Below are 17,834 nucleotides of genomic sequence, written 5' to 3' on the forward strand. Positions count from 1 at the left end.
AAGGTCAAGAACCTTGGTCAGTATCAGTAATAGAAGTTGTAGGGTATCAACACAATGGAGGTTATGCAACCACAAAAATTATACTTCAAGACTGTGTAACATCTCGGAGAAATGCTGCTGACATGATATTGAGAAAATAGCAAAATACAAAACCGAAAGGTAAAACTGAGGTGTCAAATTATGTGTGCATTTAGACAAGGACTAGAACGGAAAAGGCAAAGTGAAATTAGTTCCTGTGTTAGGGTAGATTTTTTTTTCTACTTTAAAATGCATCTTTAAAACTGTTACAGTAAGTGTCTACAAAAAATAAGAAGATAATAAAGGAGGGTTGAATAAAACAGAATACCCAAGGTTCTCCCTCTCAGAAAAGGAATTGCTCTAAAAGGTACAAGATCACCATTTCCTGCAGAAGAAACACTTTTATTTTCAGTCTCAGCTACAAAGAGCAAATGGAAACTGCTGATGAGGAGACACCTTTTGGACCCACGGCAAAGGTTGCTTCAGGTCTGTCCGGCCAGACCACGTCATGCTTTATTTTCGTTGCTCTGGTTACATTCCCCACATGATACCTGGTCCTGGAGATCTCTGTGTTTATGACTTTTCCTACAAAGCTCCAAGTGCATGGACAGAACCTATATCTGGGACTGTGGCAATGTCACCACTCAAGTCCATGGCCAGATGAATGATAATTAAATATGGGGGGTGGGGGAGGGAAGGACTGGGAGTTTGGGATTAGCAGATGCAAACTATTACATATAGGATGGATAAACAACAAGGTCCTACTGTGTGGCACAGGGAACTTTATTCAATATCCTGTGATAAACCAAAACGGAAAGAATATGAAGAAGAATGCATATATATGGATAACTGAGTCACTTGGCTGTACGCCTGAAACTAACACAACATTGTAAATCAACTCTACTTCAATAAGATTTTTTTCAAAGGGGAGTAAATACATCCTGTTGGTTAGACTGACTACCTGCTGTTACTTTTTTACCAAATGATGTATCAAATAATGCTGCAGTATGTGCTCTACATCACAGAGATGTGCAGGAGAAAGCAAGCATACACAAGTTCACAGGTGCTGCAGAGGTCAGCAAGTCCAAGGTCCAGAGTTTCACGTCTGGCAGGTGTCATTATACTGAGAAGCCCATAAACTGGAGAAGCAAAAGAACCTCTTAGCGTGGCTTGACTTCGATTCCACGGTTTGCTGTTCTGTGGGTCGGTCACGTCCCTGGAAGCCAAAGGTGTACAGACAAGAAGAGCCTGCAGGTGCTGCTACCTCTTGGGCTCCAGTGTCAGATCCCAGACACTGGGATCACAAAATACTCCTCTGTGCCCCAAGGGAGGGCATCCAGGCTCCTGATTGACAATTAAGTCCTCTTTTTCCATCTCCATGGGGACTTGGTGCGAAGCTTTCTATCCCTTTCCTTGTGGTGGGGGAAACATGGAACAAACACAGTGTCTTGTAAGTTTCTGAAGACAAAGGGGAAAATCCATCTTACGAATGTCCTGTGTTCCCCAGGAGTGGCTGGAGAAACAGCCCTGCAGTTCCAAACACGCAGACGATTATAAACACCCACAGGAACACCCTATCCACCACCATGGCCACGTATTTCCAGTCGTCCTCTACCTGAAAGACAAAAGTCAAGCAGCTGTAAAAAAAAAATCAAAACCATGGGAGATAAGCTTTGTCTCATAAATAAGCTGCTTCTTTTTCACAGAAGATTTCCTGGCAGTTTTAAAGCAAACATCCCTGTGATTCTGGTTAACCCGTGTCTCCTCGGTGGCACACAGAGAACTTCCGTTTGTCTGCAGAGGGTGGGAGCGTGCGCTCCATCAGTCCTGGGACAGCGGGCTGCCGAGTGAGCGGGCGTATGTGGGCACACAGGACCTCACCTGACTGCGGGCAGCACCCCAGAAAGAGCTGCTCGGAGAGCTCCACTTTTGCGTTGACTGAAAAAAAAAAAGCACAACCTAACAGTTGAGAATTATGCTTTATTCAGTGGATTTTCTGAGGAATTCAAGCCCGGAAGGCAGCCTCTCAGATCGCTCCGAGGGACTGCCCTGAAGAGATAGGGGGAAAAAAAGTCAGGGCGTAGAGGAGGTTTTGCAACCAAGACCAGGCAACCCGAACATCCAAAGATTACTGTTGTAGCGCCTTTTGTTGCATTGGACTGCAACAGTAATCCTTTGATGTTCCGACCACCTGGGTTTTGTTGCAAAACCTCCTACATATCGTGGTTCCTCCCTATCCAATCTCCTGAGGTAAACCATAATGGAAAAGAATACCAAAAAAATGTATATATGTGTATAACTGAGTCACTTTGCTAGGCAGCAGAAATTGGTACAACATTGTAAATCAACTATACTTCAATTGAAAAAACGTTTATTAGGGCTTCCTTGGTGGCGCAGTGGTTGAGAGTCCGCCTGCCGATGCAGAGGACACGGGATTGTGCCCCAGTCCGGGAAGATCCCACGTGCCGCGGAGCGGCTGGGCCCGTGAGCCATGACCGCTGCGCCTGCGCATCCGGAGCCTGTGCTCCGCAATGGGAGAGGCCACAACGGTGAGAGGCCCGCGTACCGCAAAAAAAAAAAAAAAAAAAAAAAAAGATTACCGTTAATGAAAGAAAACCAGACATCTCAAGTTAAGGAATTTAGCGCTTTTCTATGTATGGGAAGATGCAAGAGGCCGGGTTCATGGAAATCATTCCTTTGATGTGCAACTTAGCTATCTAGGGCCAGCATTCTTCTTTCCTCCACCCTGAATCCCCTCTGGGTGCACAGTTGGCGGTGACTGCAGTGGTTGATGGCTTGATGGGTGCAACATCCTTCATTTACTGATAGGGCAGGTGACATTTCTCATCCACTCTTGTCATGGGCACCACGGGACAGTCTGATTCCTTGGTAAGTCTGAGAAATGGGTTTGTGGGGGGCGGTGTAGGACGTGCGATGTGATGGGCCCCCCATCAGGAGTAAGTGGCCCTCTAGAACTCGGGATCACGCTGTTCAGGGAGAGTTCATTACATCTCTCATGTCCTTCCTGTTCCTGACCTCCAAGAGCCCTGCCTGGTGGTGATCAAGTCAGCAGCAACTGTCCCCTAGTTGGACGAAGGTGTCACCACAGAGGCGAGTCCTAGGCTCACCTGCCCCTGATGCACCCCCTCCCCGAGCCGTGTGACATGCGGCCCGTGTCCACCTCAGCACCAATGGGTGGACTTCAGGCCTGCAATGTCCTTTCATTAGGAGATAAGGAAGATGGCTACTGCCATCAGGTCAGACCCAGACCCCTGGCGGCAGGAGTTTTCAGAGGCCCCCAGCTAGTCAGCCTGACGGTCTGGAAAATTGGCATAAAGTTCTTGAGCTCGCTCTCTCTGGAGGATGGGGGGGTCCGAGCTGCCAGACTCTGGGCCACAGAAGCAGACTGTGTTGATGCTAAAAGTATCCCTGAGGTTCATTCAGTCAGCACCTGGATCCCCGTCAAGCGGAGTAAGTGGGCTGGGAGCTGCCGGAGGCCCAGGCCACCTTCCTCCCAGGCTCCCAGACTGTGAGCGGCCCTGCAGGCCTTCCTCCTGCCTCTCAGCTGGCTTTTCCCTCTCCCACCCTTCCTTATGCAGGGGCTCTCAGTTTCATAAACCAAGGTTGCCCTGAGTGTTTATTTTAACCAGATTTTACTTGAGTTGATATTTCTGGAGGCAGAGATTTGCTCTGAGGCTACACCTTACCCCACCCCCTCCCCAGGGCAGTTCACCCATAACTGTATCATCACAGGGCTGGCTCTTAGGGCACCACTCCCTGACCATCTTGCAAACAGAACTCACATTGAAGATCTGCCACGTCTATGCAGGGCCCCCAGGCCTGCTGCGGGTGAACAGGCCAGAAGAGCCATACATTTACCTCCTTTGTTTCGCTTTGGTTCTTCATGTTTTCTGCTATGAATTGAACACTGTCAATTACATCTTCAACTTCAGGTGAGGGCTCCAAATTTTCAGTCATCCATTGTAAAGGCTGATGACTCAATCGTCTCTTGCGGGTGGCGACCTCACTAGACTTACGACAGGAGCAGCATTCTTTAAGAAGTTTGGGCTCTCTGCGACGATCGAACTTGACTTTGGCTGGCCTACCAGAGAAGCCTTTGGGGTTTTTGTCATATCTTGTCCCCTTCCTCTTGTCCAGAGGCCTCCTCATCATCAGGATCTGGGGCAACAGCCGGAGGAAGACTGCCTTCACCCACACGGGCATGGTGTGTGTGGTCGCGGTGCGATGGCGGATGTTCAACACAAACACCGTCACCACGATGGACAGGGTGACGAAGATCATGGTGAACAGCAGGTACTCGCCCACCAAGGGGATCACGAGAGACGTAGACGGGATGGTTTCTGTGATCACCAGCAAAAACACTGTCAGGGAAAGCAGAACTGAAATGCAAAGCGTCACTTTTTCACCACAGTCAGAAGGAAGGTAGAAAACCAACAGAGTCAGAAATGAAACAAAGAGACAGGGGATGATCCGATTAATGGTGTAAAACATCGGCAGTCTTCTAATGTGGAAAAAATAGGTTATGTCTGTGTATATCTCTTCACAACAGTTGTATTTTATGTCATGCTTGTAGCCAGAAGCATCAACAATTTCCCATTCACTGTTTTCCCAAAAATCATCCATGTCCACTTTAGAGCCAATGATTAGAAGATCAATTTCAGCTTTGTCATAGGTCCAGGAACCAAATTTCAGGGAACAATTTTGGTGATCGAAAGGGAAAAAAGTGATATCCATAGGACAGGAACTCTTAAAAATAGCTGGTGGAGTCCAGGTTATCATGCCATCGTATTTAAGAAGAGCTTTTGTCTTGCCTTTGACTTGGAAGTTGCCGAGAGCACTGCAAAGTAAATCGGACACCATTAGTGACACCCCCTGTGCTTTGGGTCAGCCTGTACCAAAGGCAACTTTGGAAAGAGACTGGCTGTCAGATGCCCATACCTGTTGTAGAGAACAATGTCAGGCTTCCAGATCTTCTCTGCAGGAACATGAAGAGTCTCAATGCCATCATATTCCACTGGGTCCCAGCGCAATTTATAATCATTCCAGATCTAAAGGGAACAGAAGTCAGTTTTTAAAAATTCTTGACTTTCTTCCAATGTTAATTCTATGTTGGTTCAACAACTTTTTGAAAAATTTCTTATTTAAAGAGTTGGTTTCCTACCAAAAGTTGGAAGATTAAATCCATGGGGAACAAGGTAGCTGAGCTGATTTGGGGCAAATATAGATATTAGATAAGTATCTATTGATTATTAATTAGCTAGCCAAGTTTATAGGTTCAGCTTCCATATTCCATGGACTATGTTCAATCTCTAGTCGCAATCCATTTCTAGTATTAAAAAGATAATTCAAGTGTATGATGATGGTTTTTTTTACAAAATCTGCATAAAAGATTGAGACAGGAAGGAAGAACAAGATGGTATGACTGATAAAACCAGACGGTGGGAATCTAACCCAGAGCAGGATCAAAGAGTGGGCAGGAATCTGGCTCTGGAGCTCGAGATTCAGACAAAAATAGGAGACTTGAGAGCAGAAACCACCGAAGCACAGTCAGAGAGAACTCTGTCACTAAGTTCTGCACCGTGAAGCTGGCACCCAGCCAGCCGTTACCAGATTGAACTATGGGCTTTGGAACTAGTTAATATTTTATGCTCTATCATAAGCTGGGGATGCAAAGAGGGAATGCTAGTGTTTTTTATCCATTGAATGTCGTTAAACTGACACACAAGTGTGACACAATTCCAAGAGAAGAACGTGTGACGTAGACACGTACGTGACGTAGCCACAGATTGGTTTCCATGATCTGGTTTACTTCATCCTGGGAAGAAGAAACAATATTTTTTAGCCTCAAATGTACTTGCTAATAGAAGTGAATCTTAGAGCCAAAATTACAACTAAAAATAACCAATCTGAGTTATTCATGCTAACGGAGGGAAGAAAAGAAGACAGAAAAGGCAACTTATAAAAAGCCAAAAATACAATATTTCCACACTGGTCCCAACCATGTTGGCTTTGAAATGCGGCTTTATGACTGTCTTTCAAATCTGATTGAAGTCCCACCTCTGTGAAGCCTTTCTGACCACTGCAGCCCATAAAGATTTCTGATCCCATAAAAGGAAAGAAGGGAAAGAAGAGAGAGTGGGAGGGAGGGAGGGGAAGTCCTGCAGATGGTGATGGGTATCATTGTTTTTGCCATCTTCTTCCTCAGCTGTGCCCCAGCACCCTCTAGGCTCTGAGTCCTGAGCCCCACTGCCCCTCAAGGTGTCAGCCTCAGCTCACCATGGAGTTCTCCAGCTGGAACCTGCCACTCCCCAGAGAACTGCTCCCACCCAAACCACTGCCGATTGCGTCAGTCATTCATTAACAAGTATTTATTGAGTACCTACTGTGCGCTCTATAAATGCTGGGGCTACAGAAGTAGTCAGGATGGAAAATATCGCTACCTACATGTGCCTAAGCTATCAGCTGGGGAGACAGAAAATCAATAATAGACACATGGTATAATGTAAGATAGTGATAAGTCCCATGAAAAAAAATAAAGAGGGATTGAGTGGTGTGTGTGTCTGCACACACACACACATACACGTCTCTTTTAGACAGGATGATCCAGGAAGGCTTGTCTGAGGAGGAGGTTTAAGCAGGTACGTAAATGACCTGCAAAGAGTCATGGGTCTCTTGAATAAAAGCATTCCAGGATGACATGCCAAATATAATGTGTGCCTAATGAGCTACCACCTCTCAGTGGAGCAGCTACTGAAGACACCTCCAGAGCCTTCAGCAGTCTCACAGCGCAACACCTGGAGGCTGTTGATGGTCACTCAGTGGCCAGCAGTGGGTTCCCCAAACTTACCAACCTTGTTTCCCCAGACACATGAGCACCTTCGAGAGTAAACACCTCACACTGGCTGAGGAAGCTGTAGCCAGCGCTGGACCCCAGCCCACTCTGGTTTGCTGCTCTGCAGTTCTCCATGCCCCCCAGAAAACGCTACCTGGAGACCTCACCAGCTTCCTCCTTCAAAGTGATTTGTGTCAAGTCGTGATAAGCCCCAGGGTTTTAAAAGGTCAACAAAAGGAGTTACATTCATGGTTTTCTATTGGTCAGGGCAGGCAAAGAAATGGACTATTACTTATCCATGACTTTACCATTACCCAAGTCTAAGGACAGTGTCTTCTGTTCCTACCTTGTGACCAGCAGATTCAAGCAAGGGCCATGTCAATAAATCCATTGGCTGTCAGTCAGGAATGGACTAGCTCTAGCAGTCCAGAAATGTCTCGGAGGTAACGGTCATAAGCATCTTCCAATGACTGCTTCATCTCTGTCCACTAATACACTGTTTAGAGAACTAGTGCACACCGTGAACTAGAACGCTGTATTCTGAGAATTAAAATCAGTTGGCAATATCATCCCGACAGTATTCCTGTCTCCCCATCTATACTTCCACAGCCTGGTGAAGCTCCATGTGGTGTGGACCTGCTTCATGGTGGATGGACACCCTCAGAGGTGTCAGCCAAGTTTATGGGTCAGGACCGGGTCTGGAAAGTCGCATTCTCCATCCAATGCCAGACCGCACCTATGGTCATGGGAACTGCTATCATTCAGCCCAGCTGAAGGAGGCCAGAGACCCACAGTACCACCCCACATTCCTGGGACCATCACCCTGCATCTCCTTCTTGGGAAAGTAAATTAGTTGACACCTGGTTCAATGAAAGGATTGGAGTTACAACTTCAAATGGACTAGATTCTGGAGCAGCAGCAACAGACTCAGAGACTGAGATCAGAAAGACCAGGTGGGCTACATTTTGAAAGCCTTCAGGTTTGTCATGTCAGATATGCCAGGCCATCAAAAACACTGGGCAGGGGCTTTGTCCTGGCCCCATGAGGGGGACAGTGGAAATACACTTACTCTGAAGATCATCCACTCATTAAACTTTGTGGCCAAGTTCATTCTATGCAGCAGCAAACACCCTTCCATGTAGAGCTCTCTGGTGCTCTAAGGTCAAGCCTGAGGCCCAAACAGCAGCAGACGGCCTATATAGTCTTCTAGAAGGGAGTTGGTAATTGTGCATCTGGGCTGTACTGCATCACAGTCACCCCCAGACCTCACCATGGCTCAGTGACAACAATGAATATGGCCCACAGGGACTTCTGGTGCCCCACATGAGGACAAGTAGACTCTGCTACACCAATAAGAATTGCTATCAATACTGGACAAAGTAGATGCAGAGGAAAAAAATTACTAAAGACAAAGAGGAACATCACATAGCGAAAGAAGGATCAATTCACCAGGAAGACACAATGATCCTGACCATATATGAACCAATCAGCAGAGTCTCAGATTATATGGAACAAAAACTGATAGAGCTGAAAGAAGAAACAGACAAATCCCCAATTACAGTGAGAGACTTCAATATCCCTCTCTCAGTGACCAATAGAACTCAGTAAACTCAACAGAAATCCGCAAAAATCTGAACAACATAATCAACCAGAAGAATTTAATTGACATATATAGATACTCTACTCAAAAATACCAGAATACACATTTTTTCAAGCATGCATATAATATTAACCAATGCAGAGCATATCCTTATCATAGGCCATAAAACAAACCTCAACAAATTTAAAAGAACTGGAATCATAGTGTGTTTCTGACCATAATGGAATCAAACTAGAAATCAATAACCAAAAGACAACAGGAAAATCTCTAAACCCATGGAAACTGAACTTCTAAATAATCCATGGGTCAGAGAGAATGTCTCAAAGGAAATTCTTTAAAACACATAGAGCTGAATGGGAACAAAACCACAATATATCAAAATATGAGGGACATAGCTTAAAAAAGTGCTGAGAAAAAAGTTATAGCTAAATGCTTACATTAGAAATGAGAAAAAGTCTCAAGTCAATAACACAAGTTTCTACCTCAAGAAATTAGAAAAACAAGCACAAAATAAACCCAAAGCAAGTACAAGGAAGGAACATAAAGATAAGACAGAAATCAATCAAGTTGAAAAGGAAAACAATAAAGAATATCAATGAAACAAAAAGCTGATTCTTTGGGGGAAAAACAACAAAATTGATAAACCTTTAGCAAGACTGACAAAAATAAAAAGAGAGAAGACACAAATCACCAATATCAGGAGTGAAACAGGAGCTATCACTACAGATTCTATAGCTGTTAAAAAGTTAGATAATACCATGAGCAACTTTAATTTTATCATAAATTTGTCAATTTAAAAGAAATGGCCCCATTCCTCAAAAACCACAAACTAACTAACAAGGACCTACTGTATAGCACAGGGAAATATACTTATTATTTTGTAATAAACAATAAGGGAAAATAATCTGAAAAGTGATATAAATAGACAGTGTGAATACCCTATAGCTATTTAAGAATTGAGTTTATAATTTTAAAGCTCCTGGAAAAGAAATCTCCAGGCCCAGTAGGTTTCCCTGAAGAATTCTACCAAATATGTAAAGCAAAATCAATACCAACTTTCCACAATCTCTTCCAGAAAATAGAAGAGGAGGAAACAACTCCAAATCCTTTACGTGAAGCTAATATTATCCTGATACAAACCCAAACAAAGACATTACAAAAAAAGAAAAGAAAATATCTCTCATGAACTTAGATGCAAAAATCATTAACAACATATTAGCAAACTGAATCCAACAATGTATAAAAAGTTAAACACCATGACTAAGTGGGATGCAAGGCTGGTTCAACATTCAAAAATTAATGTAATTTACCATATCAACAAATTAAAGAAGAAAAATCATGTGATCATATCAATTGATGGAGGAAAAAGCTTTTGACAAAACTCAACATCAATTCATGATTAAAAACTCTGTGAAACTAGGAATAAAGGGAAATTTCCTCAACTTGATAAGAGCATCTACAAAACAGCTACACCTAACTTTATACCAAATGGTGAAAGACTGAATGCTTTTTCCTTAAGATTGGGAACAGGACAAAGATGTCTGTTGTCACCACTTTTTTTTTTTTTTTTTTTGCGGTACGTGGGCCTCTCACTGTTGTGGCCTCTCCCGTTGCAGAGCACAGGCTCCGGACGCGCAGGCTCAGCGGCCATGGCTCACGGGCCCAGCCGCTGCGTGGCACGTGGGATCCTCCCGGACCGGGGCACGAACCCGCGTCCCCTGCATCGGCAGGCGGACTCTCAACCACTGTGCCACCAGGGAAGCCCCGTCACCACTCTTATTCAGCATAGTACTGGAAGTTCTAGCCACTGAAATGAAGCAAGAAAAAGGGGGAAAAGGCACAGACTGGAAAGGAAGAAATAAAACTATCTCTATTTGCAGATTATAAGGTTGCCTACAAAGAAAATCTCATGGAATCCGTAAAAATGCTGAAACTAAGTGAGGTCAGCAAGGTCTTAGGATACAAGATCAATATACAAAAGTCTTAAAATTCTATGTACTAACAATGAGCATGGAGAAACCAAAATTAAAAGCATAATACTATTTTTGGTCACCCCCAGATAAAACAAAATACTTACATATACACATAATACATGTATGGGATCTGTGTACTGAAAATTACAAAATCCTGAAGGAAGAAGAGCTAAATAAATGGAGAAACATCCCACATTCGTGGACTGGAAGCCTCAACGGAGTAAAGATGTCACTTCTCCCCAAACTGATCTGCAGGTTTAATGCAGTTCCTATCCAAATCCGGGCAAGGCTTTTTGTGGACATAGGCAGCTTATTCTAGGCATAGGCCTCAGAATAGCTAAGACAATCTTGACAAAGAAGAACAAAGTGACAGCAATCACTCTAGCCAATATTAAGTCTTACTCTACAGCTACAGTCATCAGATAGTGCAGTGTTGGTGGAGGGATAGTCACACTGATCAATGAAACAGAATAGAGGACCTAGAAATAGACCCACACAAATATGTTCAACTGATTTTTCACAAAGGTACAAAACCAATTCAGTGGGAAAAGGATTGCCTTTTCAACAAATAGTGCTGGAGCAAGTGGACACCCACAGGTCTAAAAACCAAAAATCTAGGTCTCATATCTTATACAAAAATTAACTCAAAATGGATCATAGTCTTAAACATAAGACATAAATAAAACTTTTAGAAAAAGATAGGAGAAAACCTCTAGGATCCGGGATAAGGCAAAGAATTACTAGGCTTGATGCCAAAAGCACGACACATAAAAGGAAAAATTGATAAATTGGACCACATCAAAATTAAAAACTTCATGTGAAAGCCCATGTGAAGAGGAAGAAAAGATAAGCTACAAACTGGGATAAAACATTTGCAAACCACAAAACTGGCAAAGCACTTGTATCTAGAATATAGCCAGAACTCTCAACACTAACTAGTAAAAACTATCCAATTGGAAAATGGGCTTAAGGACACGAGCAAACATTTCACCTTAGAGGATATGCAGATTGCAAATAAGCACATGAAAAGAGGTCTTATATCATTAATCATTAGGGAAATGCAAATTGAAACCACAATGAGATATCGTTTCATACCTAATATAACTCAAATAAAAAACAGTGACAATACCAAATACTGGCAAAGCTGTAGATAAACTGGATCACTCACATATTGCCGGTAGGAATGTAAAAGGGTACAGCCATTCTGGAAAGCATTTTGGCAGTTTCTTTTAAAACTAACACACAACTACCACATGACCCAGGAATTGCACCCCTGGGCATTTATCCCAGAGAAATGACGATTAATGTTCACCCAAAAACCTGTACACAAATGTTCATAGCAGCTTTATTTGTAAAAGACCAAAACTGGAATCAGCCCAAATGTTCTTCAACCAGTGAAAGGTCAATCAAAGTGTGCTCCATCCATACCATGGAATACGACTCACAATAAGAAGAAATGACTCACCAAACTTACTGCGGCAACCACTGCATGATGTATGTAAGTCAAATCACTATTCTGCACACCTCACTTATACAGTGTTGTATGTCAAATATATCTCAATAAAACTGGAAGTAAAAAAGAAGAAATGAACTATTTATACAAGCAACAATTTGGATGAATCTCTAAAGAATTATGCTGAGTGGAAAAGCCAGTCCACAAGGTTACATACTGCGTGATTCCATTTATGTATGGCTTTCTTGAAACGACAAAATTTTAGAAATGAAAGATACAGTAGTTGTTGCCATTGGTCAAAGAAAGTATACAAGGGCTCTATGATTTCTCACTGCAAGTGAATCTATGATTATTTCAATAAATAAAATTTCAATTAAAAAATGACACTTCTCGGGCTTCCCTGGTGGCGCAGTGGTTGAGAATCCGCCTGCCGATGCAGGAGACACGGGTTCGTGCCCTGGTCCGGGAAGATCCCACATGCCGCGGAGCGACTGGGCCCGTGAGCCATGGCCGCTGGGCCTGTGCGTCCGGAGCCTGTGCTCCGCAACGGGAGAGGCCACAACAGTGAGAGGCCCGCATACCGCAAAAAAAAAAAAAAAAAAAAAAAGACACTTCTCAAGACTCTCTTGCAGCTAGGGGTGATCAATGAGCTAGGAAGCAGAAGCTGTCAGTAGGACTTCTAATAAAACTCCTTAAGGAAGTCACAGATGTCTGGTATGTGCCCCTTTCTCTCTTCCTCCTGCTTCTTGCCAAGAATGTGAATATGCTGAGTGAAAAATCAGCAGTTATCCTGGACCACAAGGCAACACTGAGGGAAGAAATCACATGCTAAGGATAGTGACATAGAAAGATAGGAGGAACCTTGGTCCCTGTCACAGTTTATGCTTTTAGCATCATAGCTCATGTGATTAACATCCTCAGGAGTTGTGCAGTGCACAAGCTGGGCAACCAAACACCGTGATGCAACCACTACCACTAAGCCACCTGGTATTAACCTGGGCGGTTAACCTTTAGATTTCTATTACATAAGAAAGAAATAAACTTGTTTTAGATAAGCTGAGAGAGCATGTGTGTGTTTTTCAGTCTCTGATAGCAGCCAAATGCAAATACCCAAATCTGTATTCAGCAATCCTCCACCCACTGTCTTCAGAACAATGTCCTGAAAGGGTGTGTAGATCGTGGATTTAAAGTGATGCTGTATCACAAACTTTAGGGGAAACTCAGTCCAGTTCTCCATTCATAACAGCCCAATTCATACCAAGTGTGCTTCCAGCCTGGTAGGAGACCAGTAACCAGTGCTAAGCTATTTGAGAGGAGAGGGGAGGCAGGATTAAATAAATGTTTATTAAAGGAATGAGTGGGCCCATCTAAGTGAGATAAAACATCTGCTTACTTTTTTTAAAACCAGCATTTATCAGCATATACACACTTCCAGCTTGGGCCAGAAGCTAGAGGATCAGGTCAGGGTCAGCCCAGCCCACTGGGAAGCACGGACCGGAGAAACACGGTGAGCCCGGACTTCATATCCATAACTGAGGTCTTCCCCCAGGTGCACCTGGAGCCACCACTGTTTCTCCAGGCAAAGCTGAGAGGAAGGAGGACCCCCTGCCGCCGTCCAGGGCCTGGGCCGCTCCCTCAGTCTGTCCACCATTGTCTCAGAGATGCTCCCGACGTACCTTACCCCTTACGTCCTGAGCCTGCCTATCCCTGGAATTTGGATCCGAGCCCAGTGCCTCAGGCCAGCCTGCGCCCTGCCATGCCTTGGGGCCCAGAACCCTGTCCTCTGTTAGGGTATCAGGTCCCACACCTCCTCTCCCAGCAACTAGGGTTGTGAAGATTATTCAAGAGAAAGAACTCTAGTCCTCCTTGCCCCTTAAACAGGGTAGCAATAAATTAAACTAAGACCTCCAAATTCCCATCAGTTTTTCAGGGCTGGATGGAACCCTATGTGAAACAGGGTGAATTTTCTCTTTCTTCTATAACAAAGGAGTCTTAAAACAATTCTTCTTATACGAAGTCAAAAGAGCATGAGCTTTGGGGTTGAACAGTGCTGACTGAACCCCAGTGCCACCATCTGTAATTGTATGACGTTGGGAAAGTTTCTTATCTGAGATGTCCTCTCCCCAGCTGTAAAATGCAGGTGACAGCCACTAAGTGTGGACCCTGGTGCATAATAGGTGCACAATAAAGTTAGCTCCCTTTGTATTCTCCCTTCAAATGCCCTTTGTTTACCCAGTGCAGTGAATGGGAATTGCTTGGACCTTTCAGAGCTGGGGCCTCCGAGGCCTCGTGGTGCCCCCGGCCCCTGCGCTTACCACGTCGGCCAGCTGCGTGATGGCCACTTCAAACTGCACAGTGACCGGGTCGGAGACGTTTTCCACGGGCCTGATGAACTGGTTATAACGAGCAAACAGTTTGTGAAAGAGCCTCTCCTCGGACGCACAGCCCGCACATCCTGCGGCACCGTACAGAGAGAGGGGTTAGAGAAGCAGAAAGGACGCTGGCTAGTGGGGAGGTTCCAGGCGCTTGCATCCCGGGGAGGCGGGTGCGGGACACCAGCTTCCCCCAGCACCGCTGCACCTGCCCCTTCCGGGCCGTGCTGCTCGCCTTCTCCACGGAGATGAAAAGAGTAACACCGGCATCTCAGGATTAGTGAGCTAGCAAACAAAATGACGCTGGTAAGAGCAATTCTAAGGTCTATGGCAGCACAGTGTAAAGGGATAGATAGTCACAGGCCTGAGATGTTCCGTTATGTCACTGAACAGAACTCGCCGTCTTACTGATCCGGTAATTAAAGAAAAGTCCTGCCCTTTCTTGTCAAAATACTGATCTGACTGGTCTCTGTTTCTACAACCAGCAGGGTGTGTAGCTGGGGAAGCTTCTTCAATCAAACTTAAATAACTAGTAATTTCATTAAGGTCTTAAGCCCTCCTCCTTTTTAAAATCAACTTTGAATTTCAATTCTTGGAGATGTGTGAGAGTGCAAAGGTGTTAAGGAAAATTTACTTAAAATATTTTTTATAGAATCCCCAAAGTTCTTAAACAATAGCACTTTCGGTCATTAAATTTTAGACAATAATGTAATGCATGTCTCTTTGTATTTTCCCAAGAATGCATTGAATGTAGGTTACTTGCCTTCATTTGACATAATTCATCTCATTGAGGCCCCCTCTATATTTTTCCTTACAGAATTCAAATTTGATACCTGAAATACTATTCTATAAATTTCTCAAAGGGATTTATACCCTGAAAGAAAAAAAAAATTTAAGGGGCTGAACGACTCATTAGGCAAAAACAAAGGAAAGGATAGCTGTTACATTACTAAATAAAAAGTGTTGTTTGACAGACGCATTTGGAAACACTGAGATTTCAGCAGGAAAGAACAAGTTTAGATGTAAAATGTCATTATTGTCTGCCATCATAATTAATAAAGATAGAACTATTTCTACATAAAACAGAGAATTGAAAAATCCTCCTGTTATCCATTTTCCTCCTTTGAGGTTTTTCTTTTCCTTTGAGAAATTTCAGATAAACCCTCCCTGAGCCTTGACAAGCAAGTCCCTGCAAAGCCGACAGCACGTGGCAATGTGGCTTTGTGGACGTGGACAGAGCAGCAGCTGTCCGTTTCTAAGCCTTCACTTTGAAAATGAATGGTCTTACTCTTAGGACACAATTCCCCAAATGAAGATGATTACCTACAAAATGGAAGGGTTCATAGACTGAGGAATAGTACCGGCTAATAAACCCCAGTTTTGAAAAAATATTAAATACAGGTAAAGAAGTTGAATACGTCCATAGTGGAGATGGATAGAAAACTGTACCGTTGTTATTTTTGCCTATCTTGCGTTGGGAAAATAAAATAAAGCATGCTTTACAATGTCTCCTTGTCCTCCCCACCCCATCCCCGCGAAATCTCATTTTACATGTTAAGCCAACCAACTAAAGATGAATAGATTGATTAGTAGTTATAAGAGGAGTAATTCCTGTGCAGACACTCTTTATATCTATCCACAGCATAGCTCACCTCTGCTCAGTCAAGCACAACTAGAAAAGGAGGAAACTAAAACTAGGAAATACGTGTAGCTGAAAAGGGAATATGACAACAGGAGAAAGAAAACCTACCTCTGAAGCAAAGTGTGGATACATGCCACCAGAGACACAGCCCGAAGCGAAGGAGTCCCTGTCCCTCGCGGGGCAGCATGCTTGAAACACACTCTGATCTCTCTTCCTAGTCAGAGGATCGTGGAAAACAAAGAGCTGTCAGGCAGCCACTCGCACCGGACCTATAAACCACCAGACGCCCCTGCAGTCCAAGTGTCTTCCGTGAAATGAAAACCTTCACAGACATAACGTGGTCGCTCCCAATATCAGAGACTGAGGCCAACCAAAAGGGCACATAAAAAAGGACTCAGTCTGAGGTCAGATGAGTCAGCCCATTTCCTGACACCCTACTTCTCTTCTCGTGCAGGAACGGGAGGAGAAGCAGGACGGGGGTATTGGGCAGACAGAACCAAGAGAGGACAGAAAACGGCCATGTGCTTAGTGCATCTTTTCCGGACCCTGGTCCCGAGGGGAACACACACACACACACACACACACACACACACACACACACACACACACACGTCTCCTGAGCTCCAGCTGTAGGCAAAGCACCTGCCAGGTCCCGATCAGTCTATTCTGATTCACTGAGCTCTCTAGCTCCTCGGGGCTTCACCTGTTACCAGAGAACATTCTAGAATAGGAGTCCTGGTAAAGTGCGCTTCACCGAGAACAGGATTAATTTGGTTTTGTCTGACTTCCAGGGCCTCGTCTTCTGAGTTTAGGAGTCACCCTCCAGGGCGAGAGATTAGCCGCCTGAAAATGAGAAGAACGAATGGACGGACAGGATGCTGTCCCGACGGGTCTACGTTTATTATACGTCCTTGTCACCGACTGTTTTTCTTATCGTTTGCTTCTTTCCTCTCTGCGTTTAGTGTCAGTAACATTCTGATGCGTTAGGCCTTCTGGGCAGATTTTGGTGTCGGTTAAAGGGGAGTTAGCAACAAAGTGAAAAGGCAACCTACAGAATGGGGTGACGTATTTGCAAACCATGTATCTGGAAAGGGGTTTATATCCAAAATTTGTAAGAAACGCATAAAACTCAATAGCAAATAAATAAATACATCCCAGATGAAAAATAGGACCTGCAGAGACATTTTTCCAAAGACACGGACGGCGAGTGGGCCGTCCCACCCCTTTGTTGAGCAAAGGGACTCAACACCACTAATCATCAGGGAAATGCAAATCAAACCACAATGAGCTAGCGCCTCACACCTATTAAGATGGTGTTATAAGAAGACAAGAGGTAATAAGTGTTGGTGAGGACACGGAGGAAAGGGAACCCTTGTGCACCGTCTGCAATGTAAATTGGTGCAGCCACTATGGAGAACAGTATAAAGGTTCCTCCAAAAATTATAAAATAGAACGACCATACGATCTAACAATCCCACTTCTGGGAATATATCCAAAGGAAATGAAATCAATTTCTCAGAGAGATATCGGAATTCCTACGTGCACTGCAGCATTATTCACAAGATATGGAAACCACCTGGTGTCCATCGATGGATGAATGAATAAAGACGTTGTGATATACACATACATATATGTAATGGAATCTTATTCAGCCGCGAGAAAGAAGGAAATCCTGCCGTCTGCGACAACATGGGTGAACCTGGAAGACATTATGCTGAGTGAAATAAGCCAGACAAAGACAAATACTGTATGATCTCACTCTTGTGTGGAATCTAAAAAAGTCAAACTCATAGAAGCAGGGCGCGGAACGGTAGCTGCTAGGAGATGGGGTGCGGGTAACGGGAAGATGTCGGTTGAAGGGTACAAACCTGCAGTCACCAGATGAACAAGTCCTGGTGATCTAATGTACAGTACGGTGGTGAC

The 17,834-nt window shown here is 44.1% G+C and overlaps 1 protein-coding gene across 2 annotated transcripts; it reads right to left on the reverse strand.

Annotated features, from left to right (window-relative positions):
* Positions 1 to 1,405: 1,405 nt before the first annotated feature.
* On the reverse strand, positions 1,406 to 16,098 carry CHRNA6 (cholinergic receptor nicotinic alpha 6 subunit). Of its 2 annotated transcripts, XM_059049128.2 has the most exons (6): positions 16,020 to 16,098; positions 14,213 to 14,352; positions 5,810 to 5,854; positions 4,978 to 5,087; positions 3,898 to 4,876; positions 1,406 to 1,633 (listed from the first exon to the last, which is right to left on the reverse strand). In XM_059049128.2, exons 1-6 carry the CDS (start codon positions 16,096 to 16,098, stop codon positions 1,502 to 1,504), a joined length of 1,485 nt encoding a protein of 494 aa, XP_058905111.1. In that variant the 3' UTR covers positions 1,406 to 1,501. The 2 variants fall into 2 exon arrangements, with proteins under 2 accessions (XP_058905111.1, XP_058905112.1); XM_059049129.2 differs by lacking the exon at positions 5,810 to 5,854.
* Between the last annotated feature and the right edge of the window lie 1,736 nt (positions 16,099 to 17,834).

Source organism: Kogia breviceps, chromosome 20 (genome assembly GCF_026419965.1).
Source record: "Kogia breviceps isolate mKogBre1 chromosome 20, mKogBre1 haplotype 1, whole genome shotgun sequence".
Taxonomy (NCBI): domain Eukaryota; kingdom Metazoa; phylum Chordata; class Mammalia; order Artiodactyla; family Physeteridae; genus Kogia; species Kogia breviceps.

Excerpts from the sequence above, each read along its gene's own strand:
- CHRNA6 (XM_059049128.2), bottom strand. The coding sequence starts at position 16,098 with ATGCTGCCCCGCGAGGGACAGGGACTCCTTCGCTTCGGGCTGTGTCTC. Across the intron at positions 5,088-5,809 it reads CCAATCTGTGGCTACGTCAC|ATCTGGAATGATTATAAATT; the intron begins GTACGTGTCTAC and ends TGTTCCCTTTAG. Across the intron at positions 1,634-3,897 it reads ACCAAAGCGAAACAAAGGAG|GTAGAGGACGACTGGAAATA; the intron begins GTAAATGTATGG and ends TTTGTCTTTCAG.